This window comes from Pelodiscus sinensis, chromosome 1 (assembly GCF_052426305.1).
Source record: "Pelodiscus sinensis isolate ZL-2025 chromosome 1, ASM5242630v1, whole genome shotgun sequence".
NCBI lineage: Eukaryota > Metazoa > Chordata > Testudines > Trionychidae > Pelodiscus > Pelodiscus sinensis.
The window spans coordinates 91,516,901-91,537,055 of NC_143052.1; the positions used below are offsets into that span (position 1 = coordinate 91,516,901).

The 20,155-nt window shown below is 43.6% G+C and overlaps 1 protein-coding gene across 10 annotated transcripts in view; it reads right to left on the reverse strand.

Moving 5' to 3' along the window:
* EP300 (EP300 lysine acetyltransferase) overlaps positions 1–12,174 on the reverse strand; it is a 140,262-nt gene extending 128,088 nt beyond the window's left edge. For 8 of the 10 annotated variants that reach the window (XM_089781094.1, XM_089781087.1, XM_075936301.2 and 5 more), the window contains exon 1: positions 10,533–12,173. In XM_089781094.1, coding sequence (XP_089637220.1) covers positions 10,533–10,616 — 84 coding nt within the window. In that variant the 5' untranslated portion in view covers positions 10,617–12,173. Of the gene's footprint in view, positions 1–10,532 lie in introns of all 10 variants that reach the window. The other 2 variants (XM_089781069.1, XM_089781063.1) reach the window with 1 other exon arrangement.
* Between the last annotated feature and the right edge of the window lie 7,981 nt (positions 12,175–20,155).

A 20,155-nucleotide genomic window follows, 5' to 3' on the forward strand; every position in this document is an offset into this window, starting at 1 on the left:
GAGACAAAATGTCTCTTCCAAAGAGATATGGGACAGAGTCCACGGATGGACTGAAGTAAAAACAAAAATTGAAGCAACAAGAAATTGAACTAGAGTGAACAGACACTAATTTGGTTAAAGGGGCAAAGCTCCTGTGGAGAGCTCTTTCACTCACTGATCAAGAAAAGGACTTGAGATTCCAAAGGGCAACTATTACAAATTCAGATGGAGTGTGACCACCAGTAGGTTCTCTTCTGTTCTTTGGCGACAAAAAAATCCCTAACACTTGGAGACTTCCACCCTGCTCTAAGAAACATTCAGAAGCAATATTTGGAGCAATAGATTAATTTGACCTTAATAGGGCAAATAACATTTTCACTGTAAACCGCAAGCTGAAATTTAGTGTACAAGGACTTTGTTCGTTGTTTTTCCCCAATTTAAAAAAAGAAAAAAACACTATGGAACCGTTTTTTATTAGAGGGCAAACACAGATTAACTATACCACTGTTGTATTCTGACAAAAACCAATCTGATTTAAGACCAAATAAAGGCAAAAATTAAAACAAGAACTAAAAAAAAAAATACAAGACTCAGATTCAGAGCTGCAAAAGCTACTGAGTTCAGTTACACATCAAACCTCACAATATCCTACAATGCTAGCCCCTAAATAATTTCACCTCTTTGTGCCTAGATTACAGAAGTTTGATCCCAAGCTGCATGTTTCCCCTGCATCTGTTTCAAGAAGCCATAACCTTTTTATTTAATACACCATTTGTTTGGGAAACTTCAAAAGCCTCTGGCATTAGGTTTTTAATTCTACCAATTGTAAAAAAGTGTTTTTTGCTTCCCCTCACCACCACGTCGTACCCCAAAGAGCCAACTTTAATGCACTATTCATGTGCATTCTGTCTCAAAGGACTCAAATAGAAAGTAAGATACCTAATTGAGACTGCAAACAAAACCCTAACAACATTTGGGCCTAACAAGAGCACCTTTACAATACCTAATATTAGAGTGATCAGAACCACAGAGTCTGCAAATGGAAGCCTTTATGCCATTTTAGGAGACTAAGTGTTTCAGATAGAGGCTCACAGAAGTAACCCGAAGTTTGTTGGTGGATGTCTCCAACTCAGTGGCAGAGAAGCACCTCATCTACCAGTTTGAGGGGGAGGGGGGGAACAAAATTTTTATCACATGCAATATAATTCATTTGCAAAAAGCAATATGACAAGTAAATGTTATAAAAGACCATTTATCGCTCTAGCCCCAATTTGAAAAGAATGCATTTTGTGGTGCTCATTCTTTGCATAAATTCTTATATTGTATTTTATATACACCCCCCCATATTCCCTGATTGGAGTGGAGAGTCTATTACAAGCACCACACTGCTCTTCCTCAAAATAAAGTCTTCTGTTTTTCTCAGAATAGCCATCTGAAAGTTCACTCAGGGCCTGATCCAAAGTCCACTTAAGTCAATAGGACACTGATTTCAAAATGAGCTTTGGATTAGTGTCACAATCAAGAGCACTAACACTGAGCCATCTGATTAGAAAATATTGCAATCTAGTTTCGATCCCATTTTTATTCTGGATTTGATATTTAGCAAATTTCATTGTTTTAAAAATAAACTGATGAATAGGTTAAGTTTTATTACTAGTCACTAAAACATATAGTTTATAACCCTTAACATTTTATTTCTATCAATAATGCCTTTCACCAACATGAACTAGAAAGAAACTTCAGCTCGTATCACCATTCTGAAAGCGGTTAGCAGTAACTTTAAAAACTTCCCTCTTTAGATCAGATTTTAAAATACACAATGCAAAGCTTCTATATTAGTTTTGCTCAGTGACTATTGGTTCAAGTGAGAAATAAAATCAAGGGCCTTGGACATTAATAGTTAATAACTGTGGCCTCAACATACCAAGGTAAGAGCGTAGCTTAATACCAAACCAATCATTCTGTTAACCAATTTATTGCATGGTACGTTCCCTACTCAAGGATGTATCACCTAGGTACAGCATAAGCTTTGTAAAACTAGACTGGGAAAATATGTACGCTTCAGACAGGATTTTCATTTGTCCAGTTATAACACCAGCTTTGAAGTATAGCAGTTTTCAACTACGTAAGTATCACTGAAGAGTCTCTATTTTTAAGTACCATTGGTTCCAGTGTAAGTTGAAATGAGAGGTGAATGAGCCTGCTTTAACTTAACACCACTGTGGACTAAGCATTTTAAATTGCAAGTAATTGACTAATTGAATACTCAATGCATTTTGCATCAACTATTTGATTAGTTGATAGAGTGCCAGTCAATACGGCACCTCCACCTTTGAAGCGAAGCAACAGCCATATAGGGCTGTTGCTGCACTTCAGAGGTCAAAGCATCACATGAAGCCCCCGGGATAAGCTACTCCCCCACTGACCCAGGGCTCCGTGCAACGTTCAAATTGGCAGCGCTGCACAGAGCCCAGGGTCAGCGGGGGAGTCCCCAGCTGATCCTGGGCTCCACACGGCGCTCCCATTTTGAAACATGATGCAGAGCCTGGCCTTGGGCTGCACAAAGTGTTTCAAAGTGGCAGCATCGCATGGAGTCCAGTGTCTAGCCACAGGCTCCATGCAGCACTGCCACTTTGAAGCACCCCCTGCTGCCTCTTTCTGATAGAGGCAGCTGGATGGGAAGGGAGAGAGCAACTAGTCCTTCACATTCCTACTGTGGACCACTAGAAGAAAGCAGAATGAAGGAACCATTCACTATTATGCCAGAAAGGACTTGGGCTGCACAAAGTGTTTCAAAGTGGCAGCATCGCATGGAGTCCAGTGTCTAGCCACAGGCTCCATGCAGCACTGCCACTTTGAAGCACCCCCTGCTGCCTCTTTCTGATAGAGGCAGCTGGATGGGAAGGGAGAGAGCAACTAGTCCTTCACATTCCTACTGTGGACCACTAGAAGAAAGCAGAATGAAGGAACCATTCACTATTATGCCAGAAAGGATGAGTTTTCATAGCTCTGAAATACTTTGGAATCTTTAGTTTAAGCAGTCTACAGACGATTTGTAAAGTATTCTAACTTATTAAGAAAGCCCACCTATTCACCCCATACAGGTACTTATTTTTTTCCTTTACAGAATCACAAGTCAGTGGCTTGGGTCAAAAATATCCATCTATAAGCACTACCCATTTTAGAAATTCCTCCATACAAGAATCACAATGGCTCATTCTCACTAATGTTTCCCCGTAACACCAGAGGAGAATATAACTGATGTGGTCCTGAACACCAGCATTTTGTTTTAAAAATACTAAATTAGGAGCAGAGCTTGACAACTGTTTATCACCTGTACCACTCCTGCTCCTACACATGGCATTTTCACAAGTTTCTTTCCACGTCTCCTAACTAGCACCACATCAATTTCTTATTTCTGCTGCTGCAAAGTGACCTGTGATACCTATACAACTAGCTGAATTAGCCATCTAAAAATGGGAGCTGTTCAGAATTCTAGGAAAAAGTGAACAAAGTGTCAACAATTTATTTGAAAACCCTACAACAAAAGCATATTATTATTTGAGTATGACTCAAAGTAAATGTTTCTATGTATTTTATAAGTTTAAATAGCATTTTTTTGTCCTGCGATTAACAACCTAGTATCAGGAAACATGCTTTAAGACAGACATACCAGATCATGCCCCTGGATGCATGTTTACCATGTAGCAAATAAGAGAATTCCTGTGTACAAAACTATGATTTAAGTCTTGCTTGTCAGATTCATGTATCTGAATTCAGTGGGATCATGGTGTTTAGTATGCCACTGAATACAACCATATGCAAAGACAGATGTCTTTTGCTTTAACCTGCTGCTAAAGTTTTGGTAAAGCCTGAGAAGCCAAATCCTTAGAGACCCAAAGTAAGTATTTTAAGTTGACAGATAAACAAATCAGCAAAATTACTTAGTTTGTCAGATAACAAATCTAAATGAATTTGGCTCAATCTCCACAGACAGCTACTAGGTAATGTGCAGAGAAAGGTTAAAGCAAAGATCATTACATCAATAGAGCATGCACTGGAATGCTACCCCATTGAACCATGCAAGCAAGTAATGGAAGAGAACAGTGACAACCAAGTGGAAAAAGGAAAAAGCTTGCCATGGATGTATTTATACATCCAACATTCTATGCTCTGGACATAGCAATGCACAGTTAGCAAAGAGTCAGAATTCTTCCCTTAATATGTTCAATATCCACCCACCCACCCACCGCACCCACATTAATAAAAATATTTACACACACACACACACACACACACACACACACACACAGGAGAAAAAAAGATGTAACTGATTTAACAAGGAATTAAAGGATCTCAACTGATGGCTCCTTGTAAACAGTGTTAAGGATTCTGCCTGAAACAGGTCATTTAAGACAGCATCTCAACCACGTCTACTTAAAATTAACTAAGTTTTGTTGCTATCTAGCATCTAAAAATTCCTGAATTCAGCAGCAAGGTTTCCTCCTGAAATATCAAACCTCCATATGTTAGTTGATATTTACCTTTAAGTACACATCCCCTTCTGACCTTAGGTGTCTACATCACACCATTCCCAGGACTCATTTTTTTACTTGTACTTTTTGTATAATATGTACATATATATCCCCCCATAGAGCTTTATTTTAAATATTTTCGAATATTGCAATTCAATGAGTGTAGGAAAGTGACAAACAGCTGTAGATGTCATAAGATTAGTAATGGAATGCAGGGTTGTGAAGTTAGCAGGATCATTGATTTTTGTATCCATTAAAATAATTAGCAACTGTAACAATATGTATTGTACCTTTTTCTACCTGCCCAACCCACAAATCAAGGTTCTCCGTTCCTTTTTAAAACTGACATTAATTTAAAAAATAAAAACAGTGGAGATAAAAACTAGAACTTGGTTTAACCAGGAAAGGTGATAATCAGTTTTTAAATAATTTCTACAATTTAAATATACATAATGATTTTGGGGGTTAATTTTTTTTTTTAAATAATTTGCTAACTTTTCAGGTACCAGAATTAGTACAAAACAACCATAAAAATAAATATTCCTAAATGTGTTCTTGAGAATTGCCTACTGCTTGGTTGCTGGTGGACTGTATTTCATAGGAAAGGGTGTGGGAAGATGGGCAATCTGTGAGATAGGCACAAGAACATGAGTCAAGAAACCCAGGTTCTATTCCTGGCTCTGCCACATACCCGTTACATAGTCATGAACGTTTCACCTCTCTGTGCCTCTATTTCCTCTCCCTGCCCTTTGCATACCTTGTCTACTGATTGTAGGCTCTTTGGAGAAGGACTATAACTTACTACAAGTCTGTTCAATGCCTAGCGCATCCTCAAATGAACAATTAGAATACAAAAGTAAGAGCTTTATTTGCTAAAATACAAAAACTTTATAAAGTTACCTGAATATACAATCTATTACAAAGGCAGCAACTAAAAATAAGGCGAATTATGACAGACTCATCCAAGTTTCAGAGAAAAACAGCACATGTACAGTTGAGAGGGATGGGAACTCAGCTGAAAGATCTGATTGCTGTGAAAGAAAAGGGGTACGAGTCAGATCTGAAAGGAGAGATGGCTAGAAAAAAAAATGAGGTCAAACAGAGAGCAACTCCAATGAGCCTGAAAACTGGGTAGAGACTTGGTACCAATCTCTGAAATAGACAGGGAAGCAGGTTAAGATGTGAGGTGATGTGTTTCGAATGAAGAAACTACATACCACATTTTAAAAAACACAATAAAAATTACATCTATAGAAGTTCAGATGACTGAAAATAAGACAATGAATTTTTATTAAGAGGAGCAAGTCCTGAAGGTTTTCAATATAAGGGAGAAATATATACACATTAGATATGAGGGATGCAGAATTATTAAGAGTCACGATGAGAACACATCGAGATTTATAAAAATGAATAATAAGTGGAAGGGAGATTAAGAGGATGTATATTTGGCTGTCAGGGCTGCTACTGTTAAATCTCATACCACAAATATGCATGCAGATGTCTGCTACTGCACCTCTACATTATGAACGATTATCTGAGAAAATAGACTTGCTTAAAATTCTACAACTAGCTTATATTTAACATTTTTGCATTCAACATTCAAGATGTTTCATTACAAAGTTCAACATATCCTCCAAATACACAACACCATTTTATACACCTGATTAGTAGAAGGAAACCTTGCCCAAAATATATGGTATTTTGAAGACTATTTGGGATAATAAGTGCTTTATGTAAGTTCCATTACAATATGAAAAATGAAAATAGAAGATTAACTCCAATGCATAGACTACACTGAGAAAGATTTGCAAAGTATAGATATGCCAACACAATCTGAGTATAGATGCAGCTTTCAATTTTTTGACAGTGTTTTTGCTACTGTACTTTATACCAGATCACCAAATGAAATAAGCTACACCAGAAAAAGCACTTATGAAAAAATGTTCATGTCTACACTTTCCCCAATACATAAAATGTCACCAAAAAACCCTTACAGCAACAATTGCTTAAAAACTTTTGCCATTATAATGTAGACTATTTAGTGTTCTTTGGAGAACTTAGGGCTTCACATGCACAGATGGGTCTCAATCTTCCTTCCAATCAATTTTTGTCAATTGTTTGCAGTGAAGCAGTACTGGCACTTTTGTAACCACTGAGAAAATGTTCAGCTCCTAAAGTTCCCACTAAGGGACACATTAAACATTACACAGGATGACAAAAGAAGATGCAAGGTTTAACCACTGATTTACCAGAAGAAATCCATTAGCAATATAAACAAAATTCTGATATTCCTCAGTATCTAGGAGGAATAGCAGTATTTTAGTGTTGGAAAGTTACATGAACTTGCATTTAAACACTTGATTTGGTTGATAATACAGTACTCCCTTCCTGCTGCTTCTTCTCTTGAACAAGTAATTTAGCCTACTAAATTGTTTTAGCATGTATATAAAACATTTTATAACTAAGTTCTTACTATACCACATTCTCTGGCTTCAGATAGGATGTTAAATTGAGGTTTTGACTAATCATGTAGTTGATACAATTTATACTGACTACACAATTAGTTGATAAAGACCGCTCTGCAGAGCCGCAGCAGGGACAGCTCCAGGAACTGGCTTGAGACAGGACTGAGCAGTCCCAGCTCATGCTGGTTCCAGAAACCACCCACACTGTGGCTGGCTTTAAATGCAGAGGCACAGCATCCTAAACCAGCACAGTCCTGGCTCGCACTGAGTCCAGGAGCCCTTGTTCCCAGCAGGGCAGCCAGTCCTGTCTGGAGGGGGAAGGGGAGACATCTCCTGCTGGGACCCCTGCGGACAGAAGTTGCTACCAGAGCAGCCTCCCTTATCCTCCCTCATTCTGCTGCCTCTCATAGAGGTAGCAGGGGAGGAGGTCCAGCATAGCAGAGCCAGTGCTGGGGATACTGGCTTTTCAGCTGGCTCCCCCAGCACCAGCTCTTGTTCCTCCCCCCCTTGCTGCTTCTCATAGAGGCAACAAAGGGGGGGGGGGAGCGAGTAGTAGATACTCCAGGCGACTACTCACTTACACCCCTAGCTTCAGAGCAAGCATTACCTGCAAAACAGGAGAAAAGTGTAACAGCCAGGGCTGCTTCAAAAGAGATCCAGCACTGTGACAGTAGGCAAGAAGCCATCGCATGAGTAGAAAACTGATGTTTATTAGTGCAACCTGTATGAATACCTTTTAAATTCTCTCAAAGCATTTTGGGTTCCGAAACAGAATCCCAATTCCTTCCTTTGTGCGTGTGTGAGCACTTTTTGAAAACCAACAATACAATCTTGGTATCTAATAAAAACACAATTAGAAATGTATTATAGACTAAATCTTGTCTTCTGTATAATGAAAATATTTGTCATCTGCTAGTTTGAGCTCTAGCAACCCAACTGGACTCTCCACTGATCTTACGGCTTCAATCTTTAAATTAAGATTGAACGAAATAAGTCAATGGTGAGAAATATGCACTTCACACTTGCAGGCAAGCAAAATGGATAAAGAAGTTTCCAACTGCTCACTTTGATAATGAAGTTCACAATATATTGTGCAAAATAAAAAATGTTTCTAACACATAATTAAGGTAACATTAAAAGTATGATGCAACATTGCAGCCTGATCCTAGGAACGGGGAGACACCCCCACCACCACCACCACTCTACAGCTAGGACCTACCATACTACACTCTACCTCACTAATTCAATGTGAGGAACAGAAAGAGAAAAGGCTTAAAGATACAGCAGAAACTTTAATTGTAGTGTTTATGAACACAGGCTGACATGAGGCAAAATAATCAAGCAATTGACAAGAAATATAACCCATGGGTGATGGGTTTTGACTTAAAGCAACACCATAATCTTCAACTTCACAAGATTTGTGAGATGAAAGCATAATTATAACCAGGAAATGAATATAGTACTGTGCCTCAAAGCCCACAATGGTAAAATGTTAATTTGAGAACCCAGGATAAGTCAGTCTTCATCAATAATTATTGTATGTGATTTCATATGAAAAAATAACATTATCAAAAGCCTCTGCATTACTTGCTGAATGATGTATAGTTCAAGTTTCCACAAGTCTTAAGAAAATACATGTGATTTTCCCATTAGTATATCACATCTGAATTCTTAAGAAATATAGTTAAAATGTCCATTATGTTTGACCATACCTACACAGCGATTCCTCAACCATGGAGCCACTCAATGCTCCTGATTAAAATGCCCACATTAAATATATTGTTAAGTATCTGAACTCATTAAATTGAAATAAGCTCACTGTAGCCTAGCAGAACCAGTGTTTTTATACTTTCAATTAAATGCATACAAACTTTCTACCTGTCCTACTATTCTAAACAATATCCTGAACTCCAAAAAAAGCCCAAAGTCACATTTGGAACTTTCCACACAATAAAGGGGAAAATTACATGATTCTAAATTAAAACAATTTCCTGTTGGACGATCAACTTGATAGAGAAAGAACATACATGAGGGCCACAGAATTCAAGTATTTGCTTCCTAAGTAATGCTAAAAAACAACCACTGGGTCTGACAGGAGAAGAGTTCCTCTTCTTCCACCCCTATCTCCCTCTTCTAGTAGAGACTGGACCTGTTGAATATTCAGAAATAAATGCATCACCTACTACCTCTGACTAAATGTATTCTAAAAGTTCTCTGCAAACATTTTTCAATTAGGTATATAAACTTTATAGAACAAATTAAGAAGATGAGCAAACAAAAAACTTTTAATTAAGATGATTCCAGTTAAACCAATGCACAACAGAAAGCAAGACATTTAAAACATCTTGTTTACTGAGTGACGGCCAGACATTTTTTACTCATTTTCCTGGCAGCTCAAACAATTACAATGAACAAGTAAACTGGTGCCTATCGGGAACAACAACATTAACTAGAGAATATATGCAGGGGGAGTGACAGAGTTGAGTCCCAAAAGTTTTCTTTAACCTAAGAAGATCTAAAAGCAAGTTTTGAGAAACAACGGGGGACAGGCTGCTCAGAACTCTCAAAGCAGAATTTTACCAAATGCTCATCTGCTTCTTAATAAGAGGCAGTGAAGAACAGCTTACTGTTAATTTCCAGTACAACTAGTTTACATTTGATGGGGATTGGGACACCCAAAATTTATACCCTCTAGCTTGATTTTGGAACAACTATGGATTGTTCCTCCATACAAAACCACTGTTAAAAATCCTTGAAGAAAGAAAAAGACCCTTTCATCTTCACAACCCAATAAATCTACATGGAAATTTCAGACATTTTGGTCTCACAGCAAAGAAATGGAAGATGCAAAATGAACTGCGCTCCATATTGATTCTTAATGCAAATAAGATGAAACGCTATGTGTTTGCATGCAGATAAACATGGTCTTAAAATCTTACACATCACTAAAATCTGCAATCCAGAACTTAAAAATTACAACTAAGAAATTTCTAGCAAAAACCAGGATAGCTGTTCCTTAGAGAAAAGAGAGGTGAGAAAAGGTGAAGGGAAATGGTAAAAAAGTAAATAGGATAACCAGAATGCAAACAAGAGAAAAGGAGGAATGGGGAAAAAACTCTCTTATTTAGAAGAAAAATATGTAAGGATTTTTACAATGCATGTAATCCAACAAACATTGAGACATAAGTGTATGTATACAGACACTGTTAAGAGTTAAGATGTTTTGTGCACTATTTTATGCCTATAACCACCAGAAATGAGAGATATAAAGATGAAAACTGTACAACTGTTAAGTCTTTTCTGCAAGTGACCAAATGAATAATAAATAAGATCCCATCTCAATCACATCTAACAAATAAAGGGCAAGAGCAATTAAATACCCTCCGAAAAGATTAATACACATAGATGCAGACGAAAAACGGGTGCAAATGGAAAGACAAAAAGGGGAAGGGACTAAGGAAGAAACAGAGCTGAAGAGGAGGAAAACTAGAGGAGAGGAAAGGGTTCTAGGCATATTATTGGGACATGGGGGGTCTGGGCCCCTGAGACTGACCTGTGCCATCGCTTGCGGACACGGAGAGCGCCGGTGAGGAGAGTTTAGGCCGCTTGGCTGAAGGCGGGCCCGGCTCCACCACATTCTCGGCCATTTTTAATTCTTTTTAGACAAACACAGCGAGCAGAGGGACGGGGATCCCCAAAATCTTCCCCTTCCTCTCGGATCCCCGACTCAGTTGTGGACTAATGAGAGCAAGCGACGGATCTGGAGGACGCGGGGGGCCAAGTTCCCCTTTTTCTGCCCCTCGGGTTCGGTCTCTGGTAGGGTGGCACCGACTCAGCGGGGGGAAAAGGTGGGGAGTAGGGTACGGAAGAGGCCTTTTCCCCCGGACAGAGAGGAGACGGGAAGAACACGGAAACCTCCCCCCGTGCCAGCAACAAAAAAGAAGGAGAAGAGCCTGGTAGGGTTTAGTCAAATTAATCCCGGCTGCTGTGCTGCTGCTGCTTCCTCATCTCTGCCACCATCATCTTCATCCTCCGGGGGGTCTCCTCCTCCTGCTGCCGCCTCACCGCCGCCATCAGCCTCTTCCTCCTCGGCGTCGTTCTCCTCCTCCTCATCGCCACAAGGAGGCGGGCGAAGAAGGGGAGAGGAGGAGGAAAAAGGAGAGGGGGAAAAAATCACCCTCCTCTAGCAGCTCCTTCCCCGTCCAACACCACACAGCAAAAAAAACCACCACCCACTGCCCGCGAAGGGGCTGGAGGGAAGCAAGACAGTGCGTGTCCGGGGTCCCCAGCTCCCCTTGCTTCTTCCTCGCCAGGCACTAATGGCTGCAGAGCGGGGAGCTGGAAGGATGAGGAGGGTGAGGATAAGTCCCAAGAGTCTCCGCTTCACATCTTGTCGTGCGGGGAAAGAGGAGGGGTTGTTGTCCTGATGGAAGCAGCGCCGATCCCTGGATGGAGGTGCAGGGGGCGGGTTTCAGCGCCCCCTTCTCGCTCTCTCCCAGCCGGAGGAGCAGGGTGCCCCCCTGAGCAAGCGGAGGGACCGATCCCAGGGCAGGAGGAGGAGGAAGCAGCAGCCGGCCCCTCCCCCCTTCTCTCGCGCTACCTTCCCCTCCCGAGTGGCTGAGGATGGTTAGCGCTGGTTTGGGCAGGGCGGGGGGTGTCAGGCTCCTCTCCCCCACCCTGCGTTCGGCGACGGTCACTCTCCGCCTCTCAGGCGCTGTTGGGACGCCCTCTCGCCTCCGCCTTCGGGGGCGGGGGCCCCAGCGGGGGTCCAGACACCACCCAAAATCCCGGGACGGGGGGGGGGAGAATCTCCCCCTCACGAATAAAAGAGACCGCGGGGGGGGGTCTCCTCTGCTCCCCGGAGGCGGGCGGGGCGGGGTGGAACGGGGGCTTTAAGCGGAGGCCGAGCGCGCAGACTCCCTAGTGCCGCTGCCTGGCTCTCGGCGGCTGGCTGTGGGGCTGGTGTGGTTAACGGGGGTGGGTCTCGGACTCTCTTCTCTTCCCGTTCCCCGCCCGGGCCCCCTGAGTCTCTCTGCGCTGCCCGCCCCCTGGCTCGCCCCGTCCGGCTCGGTCTCTCTCGCCCTCCCTCAGTCGCTCACACACAAACAAAATGGCGGCTGTTGTTTCTTCACTCTCCCGAGTCCTCGGAGGGAAGCGAGCGGCGGCGGCGGCCGGAAGTGAGCCAAGAGAAAAAAAGGAGGCGGGGCCCGGAGGGAAGGCGGGGCCACGCGGAGCTCGCACTCACAATGGAACGCGGAGGGTGGGGGCTGGAACGGTGCGGGGGGAGAATCAGGGGCGGGGCCAGAGGCAGTCACGAGGTCAGGCCGCCCACTCCGCGCGCCCTGCTTCATCGAGGCCTTCCGCAAACTCCCTCACCTCCGCCTCTTAAAGGGGAAGGAGAAGGAGGGGTGGAAAAGAAACCCTTCCTCCCCCGCCCACCGCCTCCTTGTTTTATTAGTCGGCCGAAAAACGCAGCGCGGTGGTTGATTGTGGCAGGATTGTTGTAACCCGACTGCTGGGGGGGGGGGGGGGGGGGCGGGGGAGCGCAACCTGGAGTGGGCAGCTCCTCTGCTGCACCGCTGGGCGGGGGCGCGGCTGCCCGGAGCCTCTCCCGGCTCGGCAGAGACAAAGGCCCCGCAGCTCAGACCCTGGATTTCAAGGGCTGGGGAGGAGGGGGGAGGATAGCAGGATCTGGCCCATTTCCTATGTCGATTTCTACTCAGCGAGGTGGCTGCGTGATGCGCAGTACAGCGACAGCTATGCATGTACCTACCCAGAGATGCAGATTACGCCGTTGTGTAACCTACCATTGATACATCACCCTAAAGCGGAGTCTGACCCGCCTGGCAAAGCTCCGCTCTCCTGACATTAACCTGACATTGCTGGGGTCCTTAATTAAGGTTTTTGGGTTGTTTTGAAAACATAATGAAAATGTACCTTGCTTGAAGTTAGAAAGCTGAGTACTGAATTTGGTGGTCCTAGCTCTTACCACTTCGAAGGAGTTCTTGAACAAGCATACAGACAGACACAGAAAATCTCTCTCAAATATATAGTAGATACCGGTAGGGAAGTTACATTTAGATTAACTGGCTAATCGAATAGTGGATGCAGTTTGCATCCATTATTCGCTTAGTCGATAAGCCTCAGCCTTTGAAGTGTAGCAACAGTTCCAGAGCTGCCAGTGTTGTTCAAAGCAGCAACACCATGGGCAGATGAGGATTTTGCGGGGCCCAGGACAGCACAATTTTGCGGGGCCCCCCCTTTGACACGGCGCATGTGTGGTGGCGCATGCGCGCGGCTTCTTGAAGCGCGAGGCCTGGGGTGGCCACTCGGCTCACCCTGCCCTATATCCACCCCTGAGCAACACTACATATAGCCCCGGGTCAGCGGGGGACTCAGAATCCCCACCTGACCCCGAGCTCCATGCAGAGCTGCCACTTTGAAATGCCACATGCAGCCTGGGGCCAGCTGGGAGTTCAGTCCCCAGCTAGCCCTGGGCTGCACTTGGCGTTTCAAAGCAACAAACCCCAGGCTCCATGCAGCGCTGCTGCTTGAAACGCTGCATGCAGCCTGGGGCCAGCTGGAAGGCCAGTCCCCAGCTGGCCCCAGGCTTCACAGCATTTCATAGCAGCAGACCCTGGGCTCCACATGGCACTGCCACCTTGAAGCACCCGCTTTTCTTCCCTCCCCCTTGCTGCCTCTTTCTGATAGAGGCAGCAAGGGGGGGGGAAGTGATTAGTCAACTAGCATGTCGACTATCCAATAAGCATTTGTTTATCAGATAGTCAATTAGGCAATGTCTAGACTGCAAGCCTCTTTCGAAAGAAGCTTTTTCGAAAGATACTTTCGAAAAAGCTTCTTTCAAAAAAGAGCATCTAGACTACAACCAGTACTTTCAAAAAAGCACAGTTTGCATTACATATCGCCTTTTTTCGAAAGAGCACTTTCGAAAAATGGCATTCTTCCTCGTAAAATGAGGTTTTCCAAGGTTGAAAAAACTACCGCGTTCTTTCGATTTACTTTCGAAAGAATGTGGCAGCAATCTAGACGCAGGGGAAGTTTTTTCGAAAAAAGGCCACTTTTTTTGAAAAAAACTCTGTAATCTAGACACCTTTAGTCAATGAGTCATTCACATCCCTATATTCAGGCATATACACTATGGTTTCTCCCTCATTATCATTAATCATAATCGGCAAGTACAGCTGCATAGATCTTGTACTGGAGTTTATATGCTTTCATGACAATTTTGCAAGGTTGGTTTCTCACAAACACAAATTCTGATCTCACCTACACTACACTATTATTTAGTATGCATCAGTGTTGTGCTTTGCTCTGTCCTAGGTATAAAGACACTGCCTGTTCGAGCAGTTTAAATATCTGGCCACTGTTTTGCAACCTATTCCATGTGAGCAGATCCTTACACCTATGCACAGACCTAGTGATTTCAGCAAGTTTTGTGCCCAGCCAGAAGGCTCCATGCATGCAGAGCAAGTTATAAGAGTTAGGCCTAAAAGAAAAGAATATATAGAGGGATACAAAATTTGGTATCTTCTTTCTTGCCACTTCCCTGTTCATGGTCAGAGACTTTTATTGCCTTCTTCCAAAACTCATAACTGTACACCTGGCTGTCATGCAAGTTAGTCATGTTTAGGTTGGCTGAAATTTGGTCTATGTACCAAGTATTTATCCTCTCCCTTGGTCATCTTCTGTCCAAGAACAGCGCAAGGACCATTGTACCATAACTGTCAGCTCTCCATTAGACATGTCCATAACAGTGTTCCTTGTAAGCCATGTGCTTGTGCAGTCACTCAGGAGAGATTCAAATGCTGCCCAGATAATTAACAAAATGCCCACAGCTAGGTTTTGTTTCTACTGGTGGTACACATTCACACATGCCTCAGTGCACATAAAAATTATTTCACACATAGATGGAAAAGATTAGGGGGAACACTGGTCCATACCAATGTTCTGAACTTGTCTTCAATTGGGACAACCCTCATTAGGCCCTTCATAATTTCAGTTAATTGCCTATCATTTAATTGCCTTCATCTCTACAGTGGAGAGCACACTGATTTCTTTTGTGTCTGTCCAAAACTCTATTCTGTACATTAAGATGGGTTGAACTACAGTTTTACACCCTACCTTTTAATTGTATTGGTATTTTTTATCACACAGAACTGAGGTCAATTCCTACCATTCCATTTATACCAAGCAGCTTTGATATAATGCTAGGCATCACATAGAGAGGAACCACTGTCAGCACCATTGATCCTAGGTATTCAAAATAGTGTTGCAGTGTAGATGTACCCTTAGAGTAGGAAGGGGATTTTGTCATCTGATTTTTCACAGGCTACAAAATAACTGGCCTGGTAATAGCTTTCAAGTTACTACTAATCTGAGGCAAAATTCAAACCAATAATATAAGTTCAGGCTCCATATTTCTGTTCTGTCGGCTGCCCCCGACTTGCAACGTGATTGGTTCTGGAGATAGCGTCGCAAGTTGGGGATGTCGTAACTCGAGTCTACATTTATGACAGGTGTCATATGCCATTGTAAATGTGGAGCCGAGGACATAAGTCGGGGGATTTCGGCCCCTTCTGCACTTACGAAAAGATGGTAAATGTGGGGGGTCATAAATTGGGCTGTCACAAAGTGGGGGCCGCCTGTACATTATATCCCTAAACAGTTTTTTATTATAACTACACTCATGTTATTGCACCTTTCATCCAATAACCACAGTGCACATTGCAATCATAATGATTACTGGTAATAACAAATTAATTATACCCCACAAGGCCCTGTGTAGTAGTATTATTATCCCTACTGTACAGTTAGAGAAACTGAGGCACAATGGGATAGCTGCATAAACAGATGGCATTTTTATTATGTAACCATGCACTGTGCTTTGTGCAAATGGATACATGAATTTTCTGTTTTGACACTGTATACTTTGTATTTCATGATTGTTTTCCAACAATAATGTACCCAGTTGTTTTGGCATAGGAACAGACCATGTAGTGGAACATGGCCAGATTGTTGCCATGTGTGTTTACTTAGATTCATGAAATAAAACATGGGCATTTTTACCAATTAAAAGAGAGACCCAAACATGTTACTTCTTTTGGTTGATCTTAATCCTATGTTTGTTCTTGCATGTGTGTTTGGTTTTCCAGATTCCATAATCCTGTTCTTCTCCAGAAACCAATAGAGGTGTCTCATTTTTATTCTTTTATTTCAATTGCTTTTCTATGTAATACCTTCCATATGTTTATTCTTCCATGAGGGAAGTAGTTTGACCTGATTTGCTGCTAAATTCATAATTATGAAAAAATATTTCTATCACTGTAGAAACCTTAGAGGACATAGCTAAGATTTTGAGCAATTTACTAGTATAATCCTGATATCAAATCTAATATATTCATTATTTTATTACTTATTACTTATTCATATTTATAGGACTTTCAAGCAATTAAATTAATTGTGATTAACCACATTTAATCATGCAATTCATTGTGGTCTTAAACCATAGTAGACTATCATATATATAAATAATTTTGTCTATTTTCACAGCCAAAATATATTGATTTGAATTACAACTCAGAATACAATGTGTACAAAGCTCATTTTATTGTTTATTATAAATATTTGCTCTGTAAAATAAAATAAATACTATTTTTCAGTTCACTTAATACAGGTACTACTTACAAATGTAGAATTATGTACAAAAATAACCGCACTCAAAAACAAAACAATGTAAAACTTTAGAGCTTATGAGTCTACTCAGTTCTACGTCTTGTTCAGCTAATCACTCGGACAACAAAGTTCGTTTATATTTGTAAGAGATGATGCCTTCTGCTTCTTGTTTACGACATCCCTGAAAAGTGAAAACAGGTATTCACATGGCATAGCTGTAGCCAGCGTTGCAAGATATTTATAGGCCAGATTCATCTGTCCCTTCATGCTTCTGCCAGCATTCCACAGGACATGGGCAGCAGGTGAAACCTCAGCTGGGGAAGGCAAGCCCCAGTCCTGTCCCTTCTGCCCAAAGCCCTGCCCCAGAGCAAAGTCCCGCCCACCTTCCTAGTCATGTGGAGAGCTGGCAGGGCTGGCCCACAACATTTTGGCACCTGAGGAGGGGAGCTCAAATAACACCCACATATCCCCTCGCTTGGGCCAAAACTTTAAAAGGTCTCAATTCTGCCTTCCTCCTGTTCTACTCCTTTCATGGTATTCCACCATCTCTGTGCATCTAGAGCAGAGAGAATACAGATGCACCAGCAGCAGACACAATTTTCTATACTCTGGGTCCTAGTGGCGTTCCCCCAGAGTCTGGCACCTGAGGCGGCCGCCTCAGTTCGCATCATGGTAAGGCCAGCCCTAAGAGATGGGGCTGCAGCCCCAGCCCTATCCCTCTCCAGCAGCCAGTGGAAGTCAGGCTGCCAGGCCACAGCACCACCTGTCCCCGGTGGCAGGGGGAAGCTGGACTGCCAGACCATGGCCCCATTGCTCCCTGGCAGTTGGAGGAAGCTGGGCTGCCCAGCCATGATCCCAGCCTTCCCTGCTGGCCAGGGGAAGCCGGGCTGCTGAGCCACGCTGTCACATGCCTTCCCCGGAGGTGTCCCCAGCCTTTCGGTATAGGGGAGTTTTGGGTATACATAGGCCGTTGGGTATGTAGGGAGTTTTGGGAAGGCAGTGCCTTCCCCTGTCTACATTAGCAACTGCCTATGCCAGAGGACATGGATCCATGCTGATGATGGGTTTTGCTTGAAAATGATCCAAAACAGTGCAGACCAACACATGTTGGCTGTGTCTAGACTGGCAGGATTTTCTGGAAATGCTTTTAACAGAAAAGTTTTCCGTTAAAAGCATTTTCGGAACAGAGCATCTAGATTGGCATGGATGCTTTTCCGCAAAAGCACTTTTTGCGGAAAAGCGTCCGTGGCCAATCTAGACGCGCTTTTCCGCAAAAAAGCCCCAATCGCCATTTTCGCCATCGGGGCTTTTTTGCGGAAAACAAATCTGAGCTGTCTACACTGGCCCTTTTGTGCAAAAGTTTTGCGCAAAAGGGACTTTTGCCCGAACGGGAGCAGCATAGTATTTCCGCAAAAAGCACTGATTTCTTACAGTAGGAAGTCAGTGCTTTTGTGGAAATTCAAGTGCCCAGTGTAGACAGCTGGCAAGTTTTTCCGGAAAAGCGGCTGATTTTCCGGAAAAACTGGCCAGAATAGATACAGCCCTCCATTTTAATCATCTGAGTCAGATGCCACCAGCAGAAGGATGTTTTTCTTTTCTGGTGGTTAATGTTCAGTAGTTTCTGCATCAAAGTGTTCCTCTTTTAAGACTTCTGAAAGAATGCTCCGCACTTTGTCCCTCTCAGATTTTGTAAGGCACTTAAAATTTGAGCTATCTTTAGAAATCTCACATTGGTACTATGGATGTTAAATATCAAGTAATTGAATAGTCGAGTAACCTCATGACATTTTATTGGTTAGTCGACTATTCTATAGTCCCTGGGGATGGGACCAGCAGCCACTGTATCAGAGGCAGCAGCGTGGGGTGCCAGGTGGGAGCTGGTTGGTAAGAGGAGCCAGTTTGAAAAGCAGCTCCCCTTGTGGACCGGTTGCCTGTCACCCTGTGCTACTGCTTCTGATAAAGAGGCAGCAGCATGGGGTGCAGCAAAATCCTGTTTAGGGTGGGTCTGAGCTCTCAGACCCAGCGTGAGCCAGAACTGAGCTGGGCTGCCTGCCCGCCCCGCTCCTAATACACTTGAAATGCAGAGCTGCAGCAGGGATAGGTCCTGGATCTATTGGCTGCTTATCAGAGTCTATTCCTTCAGTTTGGGGCGTGGCTTCAAGAGTCCAATTTCTCCCTCCTCAGTGAGGTTTTCCTTCTGGTTCTCCCCCTTTGTACCAGGGGGAAGGCTGGAGGCTTGAGTCCTCCTGCGGCTGACCCAGAAGATAGCTTTGGCTCAGGACCTGCGGGATGGCAGAACCAGCTCCTGCCTCTTTGCTGGTCAGCCCCTAACTGAGCTAGGTTCCCTCCTTTTATTCTCCCTCCAGGCCTGTCATTGGCTGCAGGTGAAAAGGGATGGGGCTAATCGGGGAAAAAAGGCCTTATATAGCCCCTGCAGCACTGCTAGGCCCTCCTCTCATTCCCTCACACATTCCTCCCCCTCATAAACCCCACTGGGGTCTTCCCCTCCCCCAACTGCATTTCATCCCCCCTGGAGAAAAAGTATGCATTTGCATGGGCCTTCCCAGCCCGATGTTGAATCCAGAAGTAGAAGAGTTGGAGGGAGAGGTACCACCTCATAGTCCTGAGGTTTGCCTCTTTCATTGCATGTAGCCAGGGAAGAGGGACATGGTCTGTGATAAGGGTAAAGTGTCTGCCCAGGAGGTAATATCAGAGTGAGTCCACTGCCCATTTCACTGCTAGCACCTCCTTTTCTATTACAAAGTAGGCCTTCTCTCTCAGAAATAGCTTCCTACTGATGTAGAGGATTGGGTGTTTGTCATCTCTCACGACCTGGGAGAGAACAGCTCCTAGGCCCACGTCAGAGGCATCTGTCTGTAACAAGAACTCTCTTGAGCTGTCGGGGTTGTACAGAACGGGTTCTCGGCAGAGCTGGGCCTTTACAGCTTGGAAAGCTTCCTCGCAAACTTGGGTCCACTGGATTCGGATTGGACTCTCCTTTTTAGGAGGTCGGTAAGAGGGGCTGTGATGGAAGAGAAGCCCAGGTTGAAGCGGGCTAACCCCAAGAACTGGCATACCTGCCTTTTTGATGATGTAGGGGCATACTGCTGGAGGGCTTGGACCTTTCCCACCCACTAGGGGCCATGCAGTGCCTTTCCCCCAAGGTATAGCCCAGTTAGGTGGTCTCATCCCTTCCAAGATGGCATTTTGCTAGGTTTACTGTCAGGCCAGCTTCCCTGAGGGACTGCAATATGGCCACCACATGTTGTAAGTGGGCCTGCCAATTGTGGCTATAAATCACTATGTCGTCCAAATAAGCAGCCATGTACTAGCCATGGAGATGCAGAACATGGTCCATCAGCTGCTGGAATGTGGCAGGGGCACCATGCAACCCAAAGGGCATGGTTCGGAATTGGAAAAGTCCAAAGGGTGTGGAGAAATCCATTTTCTCCTTGGACTTGGGTGTGAGGGGGATTTGCCAGC